Raw genomic sequence first — 21,496 nt, 5'->3', positions numbered from 1 at the left:
CCTGCCTCCCAGCAGCCTAAAGGCATAAGGGTACGGAAGAGCATGATATAAATACCAAGCAGCCCCTGTCCCTGCCTGGGAATCCTGGCAAAGTGCCACCTGTCCCTGGTGGAAGACATTTTCAGCAACACTCAACTGCACACGATTGCAACTGCTAATTCTCAACATTAAACTGCTGGGAAGGAAAGAGGGAGATGAATGAGGTGAGGAACTAAATGGAGCATTTTCAAAGTGGCTGCAGCACAAAGACAAATATCTTTATATGTTGAAATACATATGCAGCTGGGAATTTCTAGTAATAGTCAGTCATGTTTTACTTGTGCATTGAAATGGCTAGCAGACCTTTTTTCTTTCTTTGAGTAATGCTAGCACCATGAGGACAAGCAATTACTAGTCACATACTAAATTAGTTGTTCATGAAAGTAACAGCAGTTATTTGGACACTTTGTGCCAAGTCAGATTAGTAGGATTAGTCTCCATTTCAAACCAACAGAGTTACACCATGAGATTTCATCTTGATTTTAGTTACTATTTTGATCCTGGTTACTCAAGACATTCGCTGTAACTGAAGTGGGCATTACCTCCAGAAGCTGGACATATTATAACTCTGTTATCTACTTACTAAGACCATGATTTTCATCATTGTGTGATCAATACTGTTTTTCTTGCTACACTCACAAAGAGTGCTCATGCAGGTGCCTAACTTCAGCAGCTGACTCTCTGGGACTGATGCAAATTTGAGTTCTCTATCATCCGTCAGGTCATTAACTTAAAGACTAAAAGCTTTGATTTGTGGATTTTTTTGTGTATTCATTCCTCAGGTCCATATTCTGCTGATCGAGCTCAATAGGAGCTGCCAGCACTCAGTACCTCTGAAAATCAGTGTGCGTGTTTCAGATCAAACCACGGATGAGGGACCAAACGCCAGGCACCAAATCTGAAGATGTTGCTATGATGTATTGTTTAGCAAGTTCAATCTATTATAATAATATGAAAAATTCTTCCCATGAGAAATGTTTACAATTACTGTTGCCCCAGGTGCTGCTGTTAACACGATAAATTTACTCCCTAACTTTATGCTGAAGAATCCAATTCTGGCTAAACATCTTGTGCCCTTAATCCTGCCATTTATAACAAATTGTTTGCTAATTCACTGCTTTCATCCCTGTTATTAGAGATGCTATTGCTTTGTCAAACCAGAAGTTCAGAATATCTATATATGCACTTATATTTGTGCATACATATAGATCTATATACAGACCCTCATATCTTACTGTATCTAGAAAGCATTCAAATGAATTTATAAGGTCAGCACTTTCCAGAGACAGAAATAGATACTTTGAAATAAGTCTGGGCTACTACCGGTTACTGCTTTTACACGAAAGTATTCTATTTGTATTGAGCAGATTTTAAATGTAGTAAAACAGTGAAATAATTTCCAATTAAATAAATGGATTTTTGCTAATAGTTTCCTACATATAAATATCCCAGTGCATTTAAAATGGAGTAATCTTTGACTACCAATTCCTTAACAAATATCTCATAAAAATATAAGGCTAGTATAGAAGTAATTTTCTTCTTTTGATTTTTAAGAAGTCCATTCAACTTTTACGTTCATACATGCTTATTTATTAACCTCTATTTTATCTTTTTGGGATAGTAAAATCATGAATATAAATGTTACTTCTACTTCAGAGAGCTTCTCACATTATTTCTATACCAGAAGATCCACTCCATAGTTTCTCAGGCATGTATAAACATATTACTTGCTTTAAAATTTCACAGCAAAGAGAAATAGTGGAGTTCCTTTTGGTTCTCTCAGGTTTTACTGTATTTTTCCAGGTTAATAGAGGGTAATGCATTAAGAAAACCTACCTTTCTTCCAAGCAAGTGTTATCTTAATATCTTGAGAGCCTCTTTCACTGCCAAGGACTCATTTTCAAGGACAATATATTTTTATTCTTTGCCAAACAATTTAACACCTTCACCACTGAATAATTTATACTTTCTTTTCCAGCCCACTCCTGAATAGGATGCGGAGTCTAAACTACAAAATTCAGCTTGCATAATAAATTTTTGGTGAGATGAAGGAATCAAAATCATTAACAAAATTCCCACCAAACCCCTTCTTTAAGAGTACATCGTAACTAACACACAGGAAACTCCAGCCTTCCAATGGTTAGGAAAAGGTCACTTTTCACCCTTATAGCTGCAGGGCAAACCCCACATTCTCCTTTTACAAGGATTATCCAACCTCCCAGTAGCTATTCTGCCTCCTTGTATGTCCCATTCACCTTCTCTATTTTCTGTTCGGGTTTGTAAGCTTTCTGTGAGAGCATTGAGAATTTGCAGTACTCTTGCATGGTTTATAGCACTGAAGACTCACAATGAATGTGACTTCATTTCCACCGCAGTAAACATCTGAACAATGGTAACACTACTAGACAGTAAATACCTTACTGCATTCTGTTCTCCAGTGCAGTGTAGGGGTTCAGCTTCATGCTTGGATCCTAACACTTGCAAGCAACTAAGCTGCCTTATGGATACATCAATTCCTGCTCAATAATCAAATCTCAGATTTTATATATAAAAGGGCATTAATTCTCCATTCTGTATGAGAACATGTCATACCTTCCTTTTTAGAAAATAATTAATTTTCTGGATGTTTAAATTTATTAATTTGTTAATTAGCTAACTAATAAAAGTAAATTAAAATGGTTATTATGAATGACTGTGATCACCTATCAGGCTATTTGCTCAGACTGAAAAAGCAGTCTCACAGTGTGCATGCCATCTCCTAATATTTTCACTGTGAATCATCCCATGGGTGGCCTGTAGTTAAAAAGCCCTTCCCAAAATGATCACTGTGTCTAATTTTTCCTCAAAAGGCTGCCTCTTTTTTTCATTTGCTTCTCTACAATATTTCTACTCTGCCTCTAACAAAGTAGGTGGTACCATCTCTCCTGAGAGTGCATTGCTCCTATGTCCATCAAAAACTGAGAGCGAGTTGTAGTCTCCTGTGCAGTTGGAGATAGTAGCCATAGTGACAGAAGGCAAATCATGGAAAATTTCACTGAAGCATATTTTATCCACAACTTACCCTTATTTGTTAAGCTGTGAAAACAGTATGAAATGGGACAGCCATTTCACAAACTTCCTCCTAAGAACCATCTGCTGCATGAGAAGTGCACAAAGAAGGGATGCAGCTCATCAGAGACAGGAGATAACTAAGGATGAGCAATGGATGAGCGTGTGTGCTGTGGGATACAAGAATGGAAGGAGCAGGAGGAATTTGGGATGTGCATGACAGCAGCAGAGTGCTGGAGAAAGCAGAAAGGAAGCTGATGTGTGCTGGGTGTTTTGCTCTTCCTGGTCTTTAAAAATAACCTAACTGGCTGCATGTCTAAGAGCCCTGTCCTGCCCCAGGCAGGCACAAAAATCCTGGAGTATATTGGTGAACCTGCTCCAAAAATTAATGTTTTAAAAATAGATGGCAATTTGTGTTAGAACTGCTTTTGTTCTTTCCTCTTCTGATGACAGCTCAAGTATGAAATTATTTATTTTTCAGGCTTGCATGGACACAATGCTCACATACATGCCCTGCCAGATAGCAATTTCCAGACAAAAAAACACAGTAAGGTGTCCGCTGTATTTATGAGTGATTTTTAGAAATACAGTTAAATGATAGGTATTAATTCCAATGGGGATCACAATCAGAAGAAATTCACCTAAGGTTAACTAAAAATCCCCAAACAATCCTAGGTATAAAAATGAAAGCAGGAATCCTTGTCAACTTTTATTGTTTCCACATTTACTATAGTCAAGAAAATAAAAGTTCATGAAAAGAAACCCCAATTTGTCTTTATGAATTGCTCAAACCAAAGCTGGTGCTGCTGACACTAACAAGAGAGACATCACTATAAATAATAGTGTCCTACCAGCAAAGTTAAGCATGACTGGGTGAATAAATTCACTGTTTGTTTGACTTAGTGTGTTTAGATTTCACGAATTTTACAACAGATATAGCAGGGGAAATGTGTACCTTTTCATAGGACAATAAATCAACCTTTAAATAGAACAAGTTTTTACAATAATTGAAAACAATGTAATAAATGTTACAACTACAAAACATTTTTTTCCTAATTTTTACTACTAAAAATTTATATATTATGTTCTCAGATAACATTTAGAAGAACAAATGACAGCATTTTCAAACAGACAGTCCTTTAGCTTTTCTAAATAAGGAATCTGAAATTGTTTTAGCCTTTTCAAATTTCAGATACATAAAGATGAACCAATGAATCCATACATTTAATCTCTAGTGAACCTGGAACACTGGAAACTGCCACTGAAACATTGCCAAGACCAGATCTTCAGGGTTAATAAAGAAGTGAAATTATAGGTAAACACTGTGAAGAAACAAATTCTGAGAAGTTCCGTCATTTTATTTCCATTGAGAATAAAACTATGCGGTCTTTTCACTATCACTCCAAAAATATGTATAGTGTTATCCCTCATGACAGAACTACTGTAACAGCACTGTTAGCATCCCCATGGCAAGGAGTATTCTGATTAACCCGGCGGCACTGAAGGAGGTTTATGTGATGAAAAATCTGATACCATGCTGATAATGTCACTATAGTACAATTGCTAACATTACTTCTATGATTTATTTTAAATGCTAGGGATATATTGCTTCTGAATGTGCTTATTTGATACAGGATAAAGACCATAAAAAGAGAGGACACTAATTTTGGTATTAGCTGTGACCATATCCATTTTCTTTTTCAGATTTCACTGTCCTCCAGGATTTATTGCAATGACCTGTGGAATAATTGCTGAATGCCATAAAATGCTCCTAGTAGAATTCCTCTCAAAGGCACTTTCGGATAACAGAGGTATGCATAGTTTCACACTTACATAGCTTCAGGGAGCTTCAGAAAGAGTAGGGATTAGAAGGAGGATCAGTGGCCTACTCAGTCTGAAAACTGGAGAACATGCTTTGGATTCTGAAGCAATCCTGAATTTATATAACAGCAAGCATAGCTGTTTCTCTGGTGCAGTGTCGCTGATAACCACTGCTGGCACATTTTCTTCCAGCTGTGTTCAGTTGGGCTTGAAGGCACAGGACAGCCTTTACTCTGACAGAGCTGAGAACATCTGCCTCTTTGTCCAGCTTTAGGCTGTTGCTATCAGAAAGAGCACCATAGCACCAGAAATCCCTCAAAGCCAGCCCAGCACAAGAGGGCTGGGAATAGTGGAACTGATAATGTTATTTAAGTGACATGGAAATAGAGAAAAAAGCAAATACTAGCAGCAATGAAAAGAGAAACCTAATGGTGCAGAGAAAATGTAGAATAAATCCCTCTGGTTTCAGTGTCTACTGCCCTACATGCTGGCCAAGGAAGCTGAAAGGCATTTCTGTATTTGCACAGTCCTTTCTTGTTAGTAGACAATCTTACAAAGAGCATGTTCCCCAAACCTATTAATGACTCTGTCCTGGCATTCAATAAATGATACCATTGTTAAAATGAGTAAAGTCAAAGATCAGGTTTAGGTCTGATCGCGAGCCTTCTGCATGCACAGGGAAGAACTACTTGCACACAAGAGATGTGCTTCTCCTCCACTGGAGTTTCGTCAGGTTCTGCTTTGGATTATAACTAAATATCTTCCCAACTAGGTTCTTAGCCACTCTCTGCATTTCTTCTACCAAAGTATTCTACCCCTTCCCAGCTATGAAAAGGTGTAGAACGAGTACTTGTCTGTATGGTTATTTTCATGTAGTGCAAAAGCAAGGCTGTTAAGGATGACTGATAATATATTCTTCTTTTTCACTTGCACAAATAGAATCCACTTGGGAAAGATGCTCTCGAGGCATAACAAAGATTTTGAATACCTAAGTAAGACCCAGATGTGCCAACAAGACATGAAAGAGATTAAAAGCTGTTGCCATTAAAAGAGAAATTAGTTACGTGATCATTCTGCAATTTCCTCAAATCCTTCACTTTCCCAAATTAAAAAACAGATGTGCTGCCTAATTTAAACACAAAAATATGAGCTCTGCCTTCATCTAATGGCAAATTAATACTGTTGCATCAAATTGACAGAAATGTAAAGAGGTGAAAGAAAAAAGAAATAAAAATTATATGAGCTTAATGTGATTTCTCTTTTTTCCAGTGGTGGTGGTCTAAGTCCACCACTGATAGCAATGATGTAAGGCTACAGTGAATGAGAAATTTTAATTCACCTGAAGGAGCAGGTTGATATATAGCCTGTCCCTACAGCTTGCTATTGCAAGATGCAAACAGAGGTTGAAAAAGCCATGGTAGCCAGTACCACTTCTAAGATTTGTGAGAAGACCCTGCTGCCACTGCAAAGAAGAGTAAAAGTCTTGCTGAAGTCTGTTGAAGTGGATGGAATTATACAGTACAAGGTATTATGCATCACTCTGTCAACATAGGGCTGCTTTCATAGCCACAGGAAGGCTACCAGTCACTGACTAAACACACTGACCTTCCCCTTCCAGTCTTCCTCAGAGACGGATTTTTTTAAGTGTCTTTAATGATATCTATTATATACTCCAAAATAAAACTTTCTAATTGAAAAATTATAGATTAAATGTTGTCTACATGCATTTGATGTGTTTGCAAGCAGATTTTGATACAGTCTTTATGGAGAGCACGCTTTATACTTTATCTTTTGCTTTGGGGTCTTTGTTCTAGTTCCTCCTTTTTCCTCTAACTGGTCTGGCGTTTCCCCTCAGCTGCATTCTAGTTATGTGTGTATTTGGGAGAGAGATAGAGAAGGAGGGAGGACTTGATGTTGATTTCTATGGCTAATGCCACTCCTGCACTGAACTGGTCAAAGACCTAGAACTGGGAAAACTTGGCTTTTTCTGTTAACACAGGAATGGGTTCTGTTCAAAACAGAATTCATAGTGGAAGAAAATTAGCTACTAATTCTAACACACACATGCAAAATGAAGTTAACACCTACATGTGGATATATTTCTATGTCAGAAAGTCAAATCCATATCCCTGGGACAGGCTGATCACTGTAAAAGTGACTGCTCCATGGCATGGAGCCCTTCAGTTATACATCTGTAAGAATATTTGATAGGATGAAATAACACTTTAGTTCATCTACCTCACCTACTTCCTAGAAGCATTCTTTTCTGCAATGGACTAAATAATTTTCCATATATGGAAAATTGCATATATATGCAATTATAAGGAATATAATATATGCATACATATGGAACATACATGCACATGTATATTTTTACAGAGATACAGGTTCAGCACACCTACCCACAGACATACACATGGAAAAGCATTTCATCATACACATACATCTGCTATTAGTATTATAACCAATATTGGTTATAATACTAATAACCAATAATGGTTATAATACTAATAACCAATAATAATAATTATCGGTTATTTAATATTATATATAGGTTGTATAGTATTTATTGGTTATATAATATTGGTGTGTATATATATTAATATTATATAATTAGTGTCCATTAATTATACTGTTTATACAATATGCAATACATATTGGTTATATAATAATATATAATATAACCAATAATAACTAATAACCAATGTTACATTACTATTTAACACATTCAGATACATCCAGATACCTGCACAACACAGGATATGCATACCATTGTTTTATAAGGAACTATCTGTAACAAGCTGAAATTAGAACAAAGTATTATATCTTTGGAAGTGTCACATAGAATTGGATGAGTCAGGTGAAACTCTGGCCTTTGAAAATGGCTGTGTAAGACATTGCTGTAAAAAGATCTGGGGTGCTGTGTGGCTTGGGGGAGCATTGATACTTGTGTTGCTGCTGGAACACCAGTAATGCTGCAACACTACATGTTTGTCTATACATGCATCACAAACATGCATGTTGCTTTACGAACTTCAAAAAACTTCTCACCATTAGGAGCTTTGATAAACAGAAAGTTGATGCAGCTGGTAAAAACAGGTTATACAAAGCATGTGTTTCCTGAGGTTTTTTTTTCTAGGTTGGGGTTAGCTAAAAGAAATTGCCAGGTTTTGGCAATTTTGCTGCAATTGTTAAATTAAAAATCTCTAAAAAAATAAAACCATTATAATTTTGTTTCTTCACTAAATTTTCTTCAGCTTGTTTTATTTTTAGTTTGAATCTTCTAAAAAATTATCAACAGTTTGGAAAAATACTACTTCCAGTTGACTTGCTATTACATATACTATGCTGTAGCAAAGAAGAATTCATTATTCTTGTAGCAAACAAAATGATATAAAATACCACAATCCTGCATTCAGAACTGCACAGATTATGGACAGACAACATTTACAACACTGTACAGTCTAAAAGAAAAATCTATCTGCTTGGCACCTTGGATGGAGTAGCATTTTTGACATGAACATTTATTCAAATGCAATTCTTATTATTACCTTTTTTTCCCCCAACAAGTCAGAACTATTTTCTTTAAATAAGCAGGAACTGTACTAGAAACACTTGAGTCTCTTATATAATAAGCTGCATTGCCTTTTGATGCAATCATGCAATCAAGTCTGGCCTAAAAAATATACTGATATGTAGAAAATAATGGGAATGAGAATAAACAGATTCCTGAAAACAATCTATCAAAAAAACCCAGAAAGTGTTTTTGAACTCCGAGTAATGATGCTGCCATTCTAACCTGTCTGCAAAATGACCAGAGGTAAGATGACAGTATTTTTAACTTCTCTTGTCTATGTTAGAACAACCCCCTAAAACAAAGCAATGTTCCAAAATGATATAAGAAATACAAACACAAATGTGGCAAATATTTTGGTACCATGTGTCACACGAATTTCATGTGGAATTTTACAGAGGAATCTACCCTTAAACCCTCTCATTAATTCAACAAGGTTAAATACATGGGTGATTTCTGGTGCCAGTGATGAGGTCTGACAGGAGGCAGTGTCCATGTGCGTGCCTGGATGCCCTCCTCTCCAGCTGCCTAGGGACAACCAGCCTGAGCCCACCAGGCTGCCCTGTGGCACGTGCACTTCTCTGGAAGTTTCAGTGGGAGAAAGTCAACCAGGCTCCATTGAACAAGACGGGTATCAAGAGCCCTGGCTGATGCTCTGGCCAACTTCAGGGGAACAAACCTAGTAACATGCCAATGACAGTGGTATGATTAACGTCACCCTGCACATCCAGCGTGTCTGTCATTCCCATACAATCACAATGAAGTTTCTATTAAACTATAACCTGCACCTCTTCCTGACAACACATGAAAGCACTGTCAGGTTCCCTCAATTTCTTCTTTTTCCAGTTTCCCACCTCCTTCTGCTGACTGCTTTCTCTGAATTGCTCCAGCAAGAAACCACCGATTTTTCCTGTGCTCTTTCATTCCTCACCGAGTTACTGAGCTGGCAACCCCAGCTCAACCCTGCCAGCTTCTGCAGAGCTGATGGGATCGCAGCATTCAGGCCAATAATCATCAGCTGGGGATAGTCTTTGCTTATTGACACTTGTTATTTGGAATATATGATGGAATAGAAAAGATGATGAATAAAAGAGCGGCAGAATAACCCAGCATGCTTCATGACACTATTAGCCTATGAATAAGGAACAGACCTACCAAGAAAAGGTGTCCATTATTATCTGACTTTTCCTCAGCAGTACCACATCAGTACCACAGGAGATGCTCCATATATATGGCAAAGGAAGTCTCAGCAAATACTGTGTACAACGATGCTGATCTTAACGCAGCAGAAATTAGTTGAAACCAAAGAATTTTAATTTACTTTCAATAGGAGCTGAAGAAGCAAGCAATACCTCAAAAAGAGTGAAAGTGCCAGTGTTCAAAAGATCTGTACTCACATCACTGCTCTCAGACCTTTCTTGCAGAGCTCCTTCTCTTCTTTTCTTTAGTCCCTTGCCCTCCCTTCTCCCGCCTCCTTCTCCAAGCACATGCATATAAACACCCACTCTCCAGCCACCTCTGAGCATAAAATTACTGCCTTTTCTCCCTGCCTGCCTGCAGAAGAAAAAGAAACTGTCATATCTTCAGCTCCAGCAAATCCTAGTCCAGTCAGTTTTCTCCCAGTCCTGCACTCAGCCTCTGGAGATGGGACCACTTTCTCCTCCACCACCTAATCACCCCCTGAGACTGATAGTTGACACCTGGCAAAGCTCCTGACCTCCAGCCACCAAGAATTCATCTGGCTCCTGTACACAGTTCTCACGGCATGATGGAGGAGCAGTGTTTAGGGGAGCTGCTCCCCTGTGGAATCTACTGAAGGAAGAGATGAGCATAATCAAGTGCTGCCCAGGCAGCTCCCTGCTGCTGCATGCACAGGGCACACAGCAGCGTTGCATCCTGAGCTCCACCTCCATTCACCAACTGAGAATCACTGTCACACCTATGTGAGTGCTGGAGGGGAGAAGATTGCAAAGCAGAGAGAGAAAAGGCTGGATGAAATTTTCTAGGGGCTTTTCACTTTTAATCAGGATTAACTTCATGCCCACCTACTGGTTTGGAAAGTGCTCTCAATGTTATTGAGAAATTTCCATTACAGGTTTTTAAATAAACAAGGCATTTTTTAAAATGTCAGAACCATCAGTTACAAAGAGGCAGTTGTGTAAGTGCTGGAATAAACTTTGCTCTTCTTACAAAGGCTATGTGAACAGCTGAACAGGGTCAGATGAGAGGTGCATCTCTGCTAATATCTGGATTCCGGCAACAGACAGTGAAAGATGCTTTAGAAGTGAACTCAGAACAAAATTGCTTGAAATGTCTCTGTAACCCCCAATTAGTTAAAGGTTCACAGAGCTCCTGGAAAATGATTTATGTGCCTGGAAATGTTTCTTCTTCTCTAATGCAACTCTATTTTTACTTTATGCCATGTGCCAAATGAGAAACTCAGAGCATTACAGAAAAATTTATCTACATATGATTAAACATGAATTTCTGTTTTAATGTATACCACACAATTGGACATATACAGTATTTGGCCTAAATATCTTAAGCTGAGCTCCATTAGGCTTCTCTTCACTAACATTTGTAGTAGTTATGATGAGAATTGCTAACTGCAATAATTACTGGACTTTACAAAGTTCTAAAATGACTATATTTCTCCTTTTGGATGGGGAAATTCAGGACAGGGATGTTAACTTTAAGTTGTTCAAGCAAAATATTTGGTAGCTGTCAATAAAGATATTTCACATTCTAAATATACAGCAGAAATTGTATCTTAAAAGTCATCACTTACTTTATTCTTAGATTTTCAAAGGGTTTAAAATTTGCTTTAAATTTTATCTTTAAAATTTGTTCTCAAAGAATAGTTAAATGCAATTGAAAAGCTGAATTTCTGAACTCCCAGATTTTAATGCAGACTGTATTTGGTTGCACCAATGTGGAAGTGGAGGTGATTATGCATTCTTAAATCTATTTATTTTTTAATACAAAATAAAGAAAAACCTCTGAAACTCAGCTAAATGTTTATTTTCTGCTTTGGTAATTGAAAGGTAAAATAAAGCCCTATATGCCAAAACAACAAAATTAAAAGGAAATCAAAGCTGGAATGACTGATGATATTGAAAAGTACAGTTCTAGATTATTAATTTTGTTAGCCCAATATGAAGTTCTCACTTTCCCTGTCACCTCTTTATATTCTAGATAGAAGCTCTTCCACCTTTCCAGATCATTCTTGTTGAGAAACAAGATGTCATAATTTATTGAATGAAATATTACATGAGAAGATGATGACTATTATTTTCAATGTATATTTTGGTCTCTTCAGGCAAATAGACAAATAATGAGAGATAGATGTTAATTATATTTGATAAGAAGAAAGTTATTTCTGCAACTGCAGCATTTTGGGCAGCCACTGAGTTCACTGCACACTATTTACTTAATTGGCAACTTGCAAAACTTACAGAAATTGTCCTAATAAATGTAAGAATTATCACAATGTATTTATTATCTCCTGGCCTATGTTAAATATCCTAATAGCAGAATCTGCAGATTTTGTGTGGTGGAGCTCATACAAAGTAAAGAATGAATCTATGGGCTTTTGAGATTTATCATACACACTTGTGTTGTGTATGACAATATAAACAGTAAAATGGGATAAAAGTACATTATTATGTGATAGTAGACAGAAAAAATCTTTTAACATTGCTTCTGCCTTTGTATTTTGCATACTGCAATATGTATGACATAGTTTTAGTATCCTTGTCTACACTTTTTGCCTTTGTGGCCATGTTTTCCATGGAGTCAGACTTTGAACTAAGATGCAAGCAAGGCTGCACATACTTGAATAATTTGTGTTCTAAATATTCTCTTTGATTTTTCACCTTTATCCTTTTATATTTTAATTTACCATGTTTCTTGATTTCTCTATGACCTCATTCTCTGCTAAAGATAGTTATAAGCTCTTTAGAGCACCAGCAGATCTCCGTTTACTCTTGTTATGGAGCTTGAGAATGATGTCTTTGGTTAAACAGAGAGTATGTATCTTGTGTATATGATTTATGTTGCATTTGTCTATAAAAGACAGGATTGTTTATATTATTATAGATCATATCTGCATTATGCTTTCTCTTCCCATCAAATTGCTTCACCTTTGGCTTCTGAGTTAATAAAAACATAACTGCTGTAGAAATCTGGTCAAAGGAGAAACAGTTAGATAAAAAGACAGGGCTGTGCATGTGGAATGTTGCCTGGCTGGACATGTTCAGACCTCAGCCACCTTTAATCAAACACTTTCAACTTTCTATAGTCAGTGCTGGAAGAGTTACTCAAATGGTTCAGCCATTAGAATTAAATTGCTACATATAAGCAGATCTGCTTAGATACTCTCTCCAGCACAAAATTGTGTGGTACGCTTACATAACCCAGAACTTCATCTGTTTACATGTCCAATATTTTACCGTTTCATGTAGCAAGTGTGTATTACCATTCTTAGGACTCATAAACATAGATCAAATTATAGTGTCAACAATTGTGATTTTCTGTCAAAATATAGTGCCATAAACCATGCATGCTATGAGTTGTCTCCTGTGTATAAACACAGATCTTATCAAAGCAAAATGAAAGACTGCTGTTCTTTTCAGATTCCTGCTACATTTCTGTGTATTATCTGGACTTGAAAAAAAAAAAAAAGAGTCCTTTGAAGAAGAACCACCATAGGAAAGAAACAAGTTATATATATTATTCAATTCTAATACTGGTATATTCTTTCTGGGTACCAATAATATCTGAACCAAAATACTATAAGTGGCTGAAAACAACCATCAGATTTATTATAATGCTGTTGTTGGAATGGTTAAATGAGAGATAATTAAGCCTATTAAGTTTAAAAGGGTCTTTGCTGTTTCTTTGATGTGATCATAAAACCACAAGTGTGAGCTTTAAATTGGGCTAGGGGAAACAAATACCCTTAAAATTGTCAGAAAAGGGTTATTATTACAGTAATGAATCAATCACTGCTTGCTGTAATAGATGATAAGGAAAAATAAAGCAGTCTAATAACACACTCTTCTTTCTGAATGAGGAATGTGATTGTTTAAGTAGGTGTCTGATATAATTTATGACAGCCTTGGGCACTTGAGATGTTCTTATAGGATTTGCAGGTATGACACAGGACTTAAAAGAGACTGCAGCGTGGAAGGACAGGAGGAGGCTAGGTGGGATCTCTGGCACTTGTAACAGCACTAGACACCTATGTTTACACAACTGAATTGCACTCCAAATATTATCAGACTCAGTTGTCCACCGGAGGCAACCTTTTCCTCTCTTTTGACACTGTATTCAGGCATCTGTGTTCTTTAATATGATGCTCTGAACCACCTCAAATTAAGGTACTAAGCCTAAAGCTTGAGATGGAAGATTCCCCAAATTCCTAAATTATGGCAAACCTTAGGGCTAAAACCCAAAATACAAAGTCAGAGACCACTGAATTACATTTGTACTATTAATGCAAAACCAGAATCACCTCATGAAGTGCAGACAAGAAGTTCCTAAGATTCTTTCTAATTATTCCTGTGATTTAAAGAACATTTTGTCCATTTTCAGATACTCAGTTGTAACTGCTCTTCCAGTTTGTATAAATAATTTTAATTTAAGACTTCAAGGGAAGAGCCAAATGACAGGGCTAAAAAGAATCAGTAGCTCTCTGTGTATCTCAAGGAATATTGGAATGGTTTTAATAGGAAAGTGGAAAATAGGAAAGATTTGTATGCAGTGCTTAATGAATACTCCGTAGCTTGATAGATAGGCAACATGGACTCAAGCTCTAACTCTGTATCAGGCAGAACAGCTAGGACATATGGATTTTCTGCACCTTGAGGAGAACACAGGCTATTGAATATCACACCAGCTAACCAAAGAAATCTGACAGGATGCATGCAAACACCTCAGATGTAGAGAGTAACAGGCGTGGTATACAAAATACGGATACATTTTCTTAGTCTAGGCTCACCTCTGTTCTGGTTATCATTCAACGAGTTCCTAACAATCTGGTGAGTACCAGAAGAATAAAAATACAAAGAAAACCCTGAAAGAGGTACTTCATGAAGATTAGAATTCAGTAACGTTGTGACAGAAGTGGATACTTTTCCCAGGTCTTTGATTAACGTAAGAAGAAATTTATAGATATTACTGTGACCGTTGTAGCACGTTCATTTTAGATGAAAGCAATAGAAACAAATGAAAAATATAATGGAAAACTAATATTAGAAAAAATAGCACAAGGACTAAAGATTTCTAGCAAGCTAAGTGCTATCTTCTGGTCTTTCTATTTACATGCAGAGTTCAATGAATTGCTTAAAGTATGGAAGAAAAGGGGACTGAAAACATATCTTTCTGCTGCCAAGTTCTTCATTGCTATTAATATTCCTAAAGTGCAAGTTGTCTTCTTATTGTCACCATCAAGCACTGAAAACCACAAGTTATATCCCTCTCCCAACAAAAGTGAGTTATCAATACATTATACAAAACAAATAGTAGAATTGGCATATTTTTTCCTTTGCTTTCTCTTTGAAACCTCTTAAGTATGATGTGGTCATACTTCAGAGCTTTCCTCTGCAACTAGAGGAATATAAACCTTTATACTGCAAAATTTAAGTGAAGATTCACATTTAGTCACTTTTTTTGGGAAAAAAAAAATAAAAAAAAGGGTTGAGCTTTAAAGAATTCTTTTTACATAGCCATTCAGGATAAAATTGTGAGGACTAGCAACACTGCATAAGTCTCCCTCCTCAGAACTTGGGGTTAATTTTACCCATAGCATTTTGAACAGTTTCGGCATTAGTTATTTGACATATGCCAGCTTTTATGACAAGAATTATAAAGTGGATTGAATGAAGTGGAATGCTGTGTACTTCACAAAGAAAAAATAAGTGAAGTGCAGCCCTTAGATGTCCGTTTTCCTCAGCTATGAACTAACAGGGAATCTATTGGCTTCATCCTCATGCAGGGTGTAAAGACCACAGCATTCACACCGCAGTTCCAGTCTCGATGCCCTCTCACTCACCTCTCCTTGAAAAGCCAAATTACCTCATGGAATGAAAGAAAACTGGTTTTAGAAAACCATGTTGAGGTTCTACCAAATAGTTACTCCTGTTTGGCTCACAAAAAGTAAAATGTAACTTGTATCACTGGTCAAAGGAAACGTAGGTGTTGTGGCTGAACAGAGAATGCAATGATTTTGGTTGTGCATGATGCAAATACACTGTTTCTGCTGTGTTTTGCACTGTTTCCTCAGCTGCCTGTGCCGGAGGATATAGGAACAGAAGCAGCAAACATAACACAAATCCACATCGACTGGTCTAACACAGTGGTGCAATTTCTCCAATCTAATTACATTTAGAGGAACCCCAGCTTCTTGAAAAATTCATCACATATATAAGATTTTTATGGCTCATGGATAGCAGCAAGGCCACAGGTCACTCCTTCCAGTGTTTCTAACAGCTGGCTCATTCCCTTTGGAGATCTCTCAGGTGCAGCAGAAATTATGAGTGATAGATCTCTAGAGTCTAGATCTCTAGTCTCTAGACTTTACCCTAATTCAGTTAACTAGAAGTGGTACATGTCTACTCATATGGTAAGTGCAGACATCTGTCTTGTAGATATCTGTATCTGACAGTTGAGCATTTTCTTACATTTATGAATTTTTATGTGTAGAATATCTTAACAAATAGATTGAAGCTACCATTCCTGAGAGAATAGCATGTAAAAAAGCCCAAGTCTGTATTGTTTCCACTTGGGGCTGGCCAAGTGTATGCTTGGCTCATGAAATGAAAAAGCATGAGCTTTTTCCTATGCTGAGCTGTGACAATTTATCACAGATGTATATATGTTTCTGGAAAGTTCAACCTAGAATGACCACAGCTATTCATCATTCAGAACGGTCATCAATAGACTCAATTAACCACTTGTTCACCATGTCTTTGAGCTGTTTCCTGGAAACTTTCACCAAAGGAATGGGAATATGCTGAAATATGCAGAGTGAGGATCTTTCTCAAGCTTGATTATGTGGGAGTGTTTCAGTTTATCTAGTCCATTGAATAACCTTGAGAATTGTAGGGAAGTTTTTGCCTTTGCAGCTTGAGCTTTTATCTGACTCAGCTGCAGGCCTAAATCTTTGTTTGCCTTAGAACAGCAGTCATTCAAAATCACTCACTGTATAAAAATCTTTTCATGTAGATACAGTCTTTTACCAGTGATGTTTACTCAGCATTCTAATGAGATTCAGGGGCCCCTTAAATGGAGTTTTCTATCGGTAGCATGAGGCTTCAGACAAGACAAAGCAGTGTAACCTCTCAGGAAAGAATGTGGTATCAGCTCTTAGGCTTTCCTGGGGTAAAGAGAGATGCTGTGGAGTGTAATGCTCATATCCAGCAGCTTGATTGAGCTCCGAATGCTAAAACATGTCCTAGAAAGACATTTGCAGTATTATTAACAGCCATTAGCTCACAGATGCTAGATTTACATGAGGACATAATAACCCTTAGGAATTCTGAAACATCTGGTAAATGGGATCAGGAATGCAATTTTGGCTGGTTTTGACGCATCCAATGAGATGTGGTCCCTCTGAGTCTGCTTGAGGTTTGTTGTGGATCCGGGACAATTATAGCTACCTCTTAGTGCCCAGCACTGGGAGCTGAGTGATGGTGTCAGATCACCAGGACCTTAGATATCTCTTGTTGCATCTCAGTGCACTGAGTTTGCCTCTCTGCTTTAACTGTTTGACAGCATCACAGCAGTATCAGGCAGCTGCTTCCATGGTCCAAGGGATGAAATCCAATATTGCTTCACTTTGAAACCTGTAGGTGAAACCACTGTGTTGTGGTTGTTAAAAGGTGACAATAACATCTTATGTAAGTTCACCCTTCTCATTGAATAGCATTTCTATCTGACCCCTAAATTAGACTGTGGGTGGAGAAGTAAACCAAAGGTACAATATTAGCTATAGATGAGCTTGTTTCTTTAGCAATTAGGATTGTTGCATTGGTGTCTTCAGCCTGTGGCCAAGACCAGGTAAGATGAAGGGGATGCTGCCTCTTCTTCCTCTTTTCCCCATATGTGATGCAAGGCTGAAACACTAGAATTTTATTTACCGCTTGACCAAAAAAAAAAAAAAAGTATCATCCTTGCAAGGGAAGCACTAGCAACCTGGGTATAAGGGCGGTTATCCTTTTCATAGTGCACTGTTGAGCTTTCTACTATGATGCTCTACTGCCTCAATATGATATTTTGATCATTGATCAAAGCTTCCTGTGATTACGATCGTAGCTGGAGTGCACATAAATTGTACACCACCACACGGTTTGTGACAAAAGAATAAATGCAATCTATTTTGAAAGTTCTATTCATCATTCAGGGATGCCTACTGAACAAACAAAAGGTACATATGTAATTTCAAATAGTTTTAAAACATAAGATTTTAATAGCTTCGTGAACAAAATGCCATGATAGAACCTGGGAAGCTTTCCTGTCTCCAGTTGATTAGATTGTAAAATGGTCTAACAGTGAGAGAAATCCTACTCGAGGAACTGTGAAAAGGACTGGACATCAGGAAATAGAAGCACTTTGCTGAACAGCGCTTTGAGAAGTATTCTGACCTTAAATATCTTTTTTCAGTTTATCATTATCATATTTAGAAATCACTTCAAATACTCACAGAAACCATGTTAGACACCATAGTTATTAGTCTGAGATTCTCTAATTACTTTACATCAGAACTCTGTCACTCTTCTAAAAACTGAACACATCTGAGGCCAGAATTTATCCTGAGATATAATTTTATACATATTGGGCTCATGTAATTATACAGTAATTATGTATTTGAACATACATTTCTGTCATGCGTTCTTAATATAGCTGAATTAATTACCTCCCAAAAAATAAATCGTTTCTGTGCATTTTAAAGCACATTTTTATATATATCCTTATCACAATCCACGACTACAATTATCACCATCAATATTATTATGACACCAATTTCAATTTCAACATCAAAACTACAACAATACTCTCTTTTCCAGAGAAAAGAATGCCATATGAACAAGTTCACCAATAACCAGCCCACACTTCAAATGTATTAGCAAGTATACTTGAGTGCTGGATCTAAGCATGCTAAACCATGGCAAACAAGGAAAATATCTCATACTGTGCATTAGGCAATATGAAAATACTAGGGAAAATGACATTCATGTTACTAAAATCTCCTGAACTTCAGGAAGTCTGTTGTATCATTTGTTCACTTAGTCAGCTAATTCAATTTTGCTCTTGGGAACCAAACTGCATTAAGTTAAAATCACAACTAGAATTAAGAATTAAAAGCTGTTAGACTAGCTTCTTTATAAAACCAATGGCACCAATCTATATTCTACTTCTTTCTTACATTTTACTTCTTTCTAAGTTCTCTGTTTACCTATTTGTCACCAGATGCTGGCTGTAATATAAGATTTGAGGCAAACTGTCTGTATTTTTTAAAATAATACTTTTCACAACCTTCCCACTTCCTACGTGAGAAGTCCTGGAGAGTCCTACAGAATAAACTAGAGTTCAGGGTGATTTATTCTGAACATACAATAGTCCGGATCATTCCTTTGCTACAACAGAAGAAGGATAAAAGGACATTTCCAGAAGAATCAACTGGGACTATTCAACCTACATTATTTGTGTCTCTGTGTTTGTTTCTGCCTCTTGTACTGTAACCTTTGCCGTGGTGGTCCATCCACAGTGATCTGTCACAAGCTAGAAAATACCCTTTATCTTTACGGTGACTTTGGCCACCATGAACTTGGTTTTCTGCAGAGGCAACATAAATCCCAAACCATCATTTCTTCCATAAAGACTTGGTGAGAAATGGAAGGAAAAATGATTCTATTAGTCTCTGAATGTCTTCTCCTGCAGGAGCTGGCTTGGAAACTGAGTGAATCTTCCTCCAAAAATACTTCATTCAATCATAGACCTGACGTCACCCTGCAAACCTTTAAGATAGTGGTTTCCAATCTTTATCAATCTGTGGACATGAAAATATTTCCTGTGGTGATCAAGATCCTAAGAGCAGCTTGAAATCGCCTAAGAGGAAGTTTGTTTTATTTAGTTAGTTTTCACAGATTCTTTATTAGTAGGCCACAGAGGCCTAGGTGTCCACACGCCACATTGAAAACTCTTGTTTTCATGGTTCTAATGAAGATGTTGGATCAGACTCAACTTTGACTACTTTGCAAAACCGTCCTTTCTAAAGAAATAAATTTGCACTTAGTAGTCTGTGCTCTCTCTGCCTATCTCCTTTGCTTTCCATGCACAGACTCCCCTTGAATAAACAGCCTATAAACCAAAGAACATTGTATCCCATTTTTATGTAGGAGCATGCAGAGATCTTTTCTTGCTTAAAATATTGTGAAATGGGAAAAATAAACTACGTGGCATTATTAGAAAGAAAAATCACAAGAAAGTTTTATCTGAGAAGCTTATAGTTTCTAATAGAAAAGCTGTTTTGCACATTAACACAGAAAGACATATGGAAAAACGTATGCATTCATGGAGAGAGCAAGACTCAGAAATCTATGTCTCATTCAACTTCTCATATAAAAGAACAGAGAACCATCTTAATTACCTGTTTCCATTTTCCCATCTTGCGCTGCAGGCCCATCAGGAATTACACTCTTCACCTGGAGAAACTCATCTGGCTCATCCCCACCAATGATGGTAAATCCAAAGCCCATGTTGCTTTTCTTAAGAGTTGTGCTGAGGAAAGTCCCCTTCAGCTGTGATGCATCACGGGTGAAGAGTGGTTTTTCTACATCAGTCAACACAAAGAAGAAAGGCAAAAGTTCTGATCTAGGCACAATACAGTGGGGACAGCAGATAACAATACTGGCTGATAGCAGGTGACAGTGTATAAAACCCAAGGAAATAAAGAGTGCAGGCATTCCAGGAAAATAATATTTGTGAGTTCTTGTATTACTACAAAGCTTAAAATGTATTTCTCATCTGTGGCAGATCAGCCTTTAGCGGGGAGTTATAAATACTCTTTCATATTAGAAATACATTTAGAAGTGGGTATTGTGTAGCTAAAATAATTACAACAATAAAAATGATCTGTGAGGTAATTTTAAAAGCTCTTTCCTAACCCAAAAATTCAGCTTTGTCTACAAAGTAACACATTCTCCATAATTTCCCTCCCAACCACAATAAGGAAAATACCCCCTGAATATCTCATTCCATTTCTTAACAAGCAGTGCTAAATGTCAGGTGAGCTTTTTCTTCCAAACACGTGTGGCTTTGGCATCCAAGTGACACATATGACTGCAGTGCAACCTCCATGCCCCCCTCTCCATGTGCCTCGGTATGTGTACGTGGTGCGGGTGATGGGGGCTCCCTGTGCCTCTCTCCCATGCTGAGCGTGGTGAGGATGGGTGGGAGGAAGGTGCAGAGGTTGTGACTTCAGCTACTCTCGCTATGCCCACAGTGGTGGGGCTGGGCTGGGCGGCATCAGAGGACATACCGTGCAGCCTGCGCGTCCCGGCGGGGGCACACCAGCACTGGGACAGGTCATTCACGCTGTGGGACCTCTTGGGAGCGGGGCGCAGGTGGGTAAATTTGAGTCTAGGTAAGGTTGATGAGAAGCTTTCTACTGTTACAAAGGAGAACAAGCCTCATTCTCTGGCTATAACTTTATGTTAAAGTTTATTCATCTCTACCGATACCGTTTGCTGCTTGTACAGCTCATTTAAAGCACATTAATTTTGGCATTACCAAAGGGCTGTATTCTTGTAAACTCCTGTAACACAGTGCTTGAGGCTTTTAACTTAATTGATGCTTGCGAGATGAACTAGCACAGAAACATACCAAACATCAATTAACGGTAATTTAGAGAAAGTACAATTAATTACTTCAGTGTTGCCAACCTCGGGTGCTCAGGAGAGAGTTGCATATTCCCAAGGATAGAATTTATGATTTTATTTAGAAAATTACTTC

General features: G+C 37.5%; 1 protein-coding gene across 2 annotated transcripts in view; it reads right to left on the bottom strand.

The window, feature by feature from the left end:
• Positions 1-21,496, bottom strand: part of MAGI2 (membrane associated guanylate kinase, WW and PDZ domain containing 2) — a gene marked incomplete at both ends in the record, with an annotated part of 757,046 nt that overhangs the window by 125,856 nt on the left and 609,694 nt on the right. The window contains 2 exons of one of the 2 annotated variants that reach the window (XM_080629386.1): positions 20,133-20,315; positions 21,024-21,152. In XM_080629386.1, coding sequence (XP_080485512.1) covers positions 20,133-20,315; positions 21,024-21,152 — 312 coding nt within the window. The remainder of the gene's footprint in view (positions 1-20,132; positions 20,316-21,023; positions 21,153-21,496) is intronic. The other variant, XM_080629387.1, reaches the window with a different exon arrangement.

Source organism: Psittacula echo (genome assembly GCF_963264785.1).
Source record: "Psittacula echo genome assembly, chromosome: 1".
Lineage (NCBI taxonomy): Eukaryota > Metazoa > Chordata > Aves > Psittaciformes > Psittacidae > Psittacula > Psittacula echo.
Note: the sequence above shows the minus strand (reverse complement) of the source record. Positions and strands in the feature narration are given on the sequence as shown.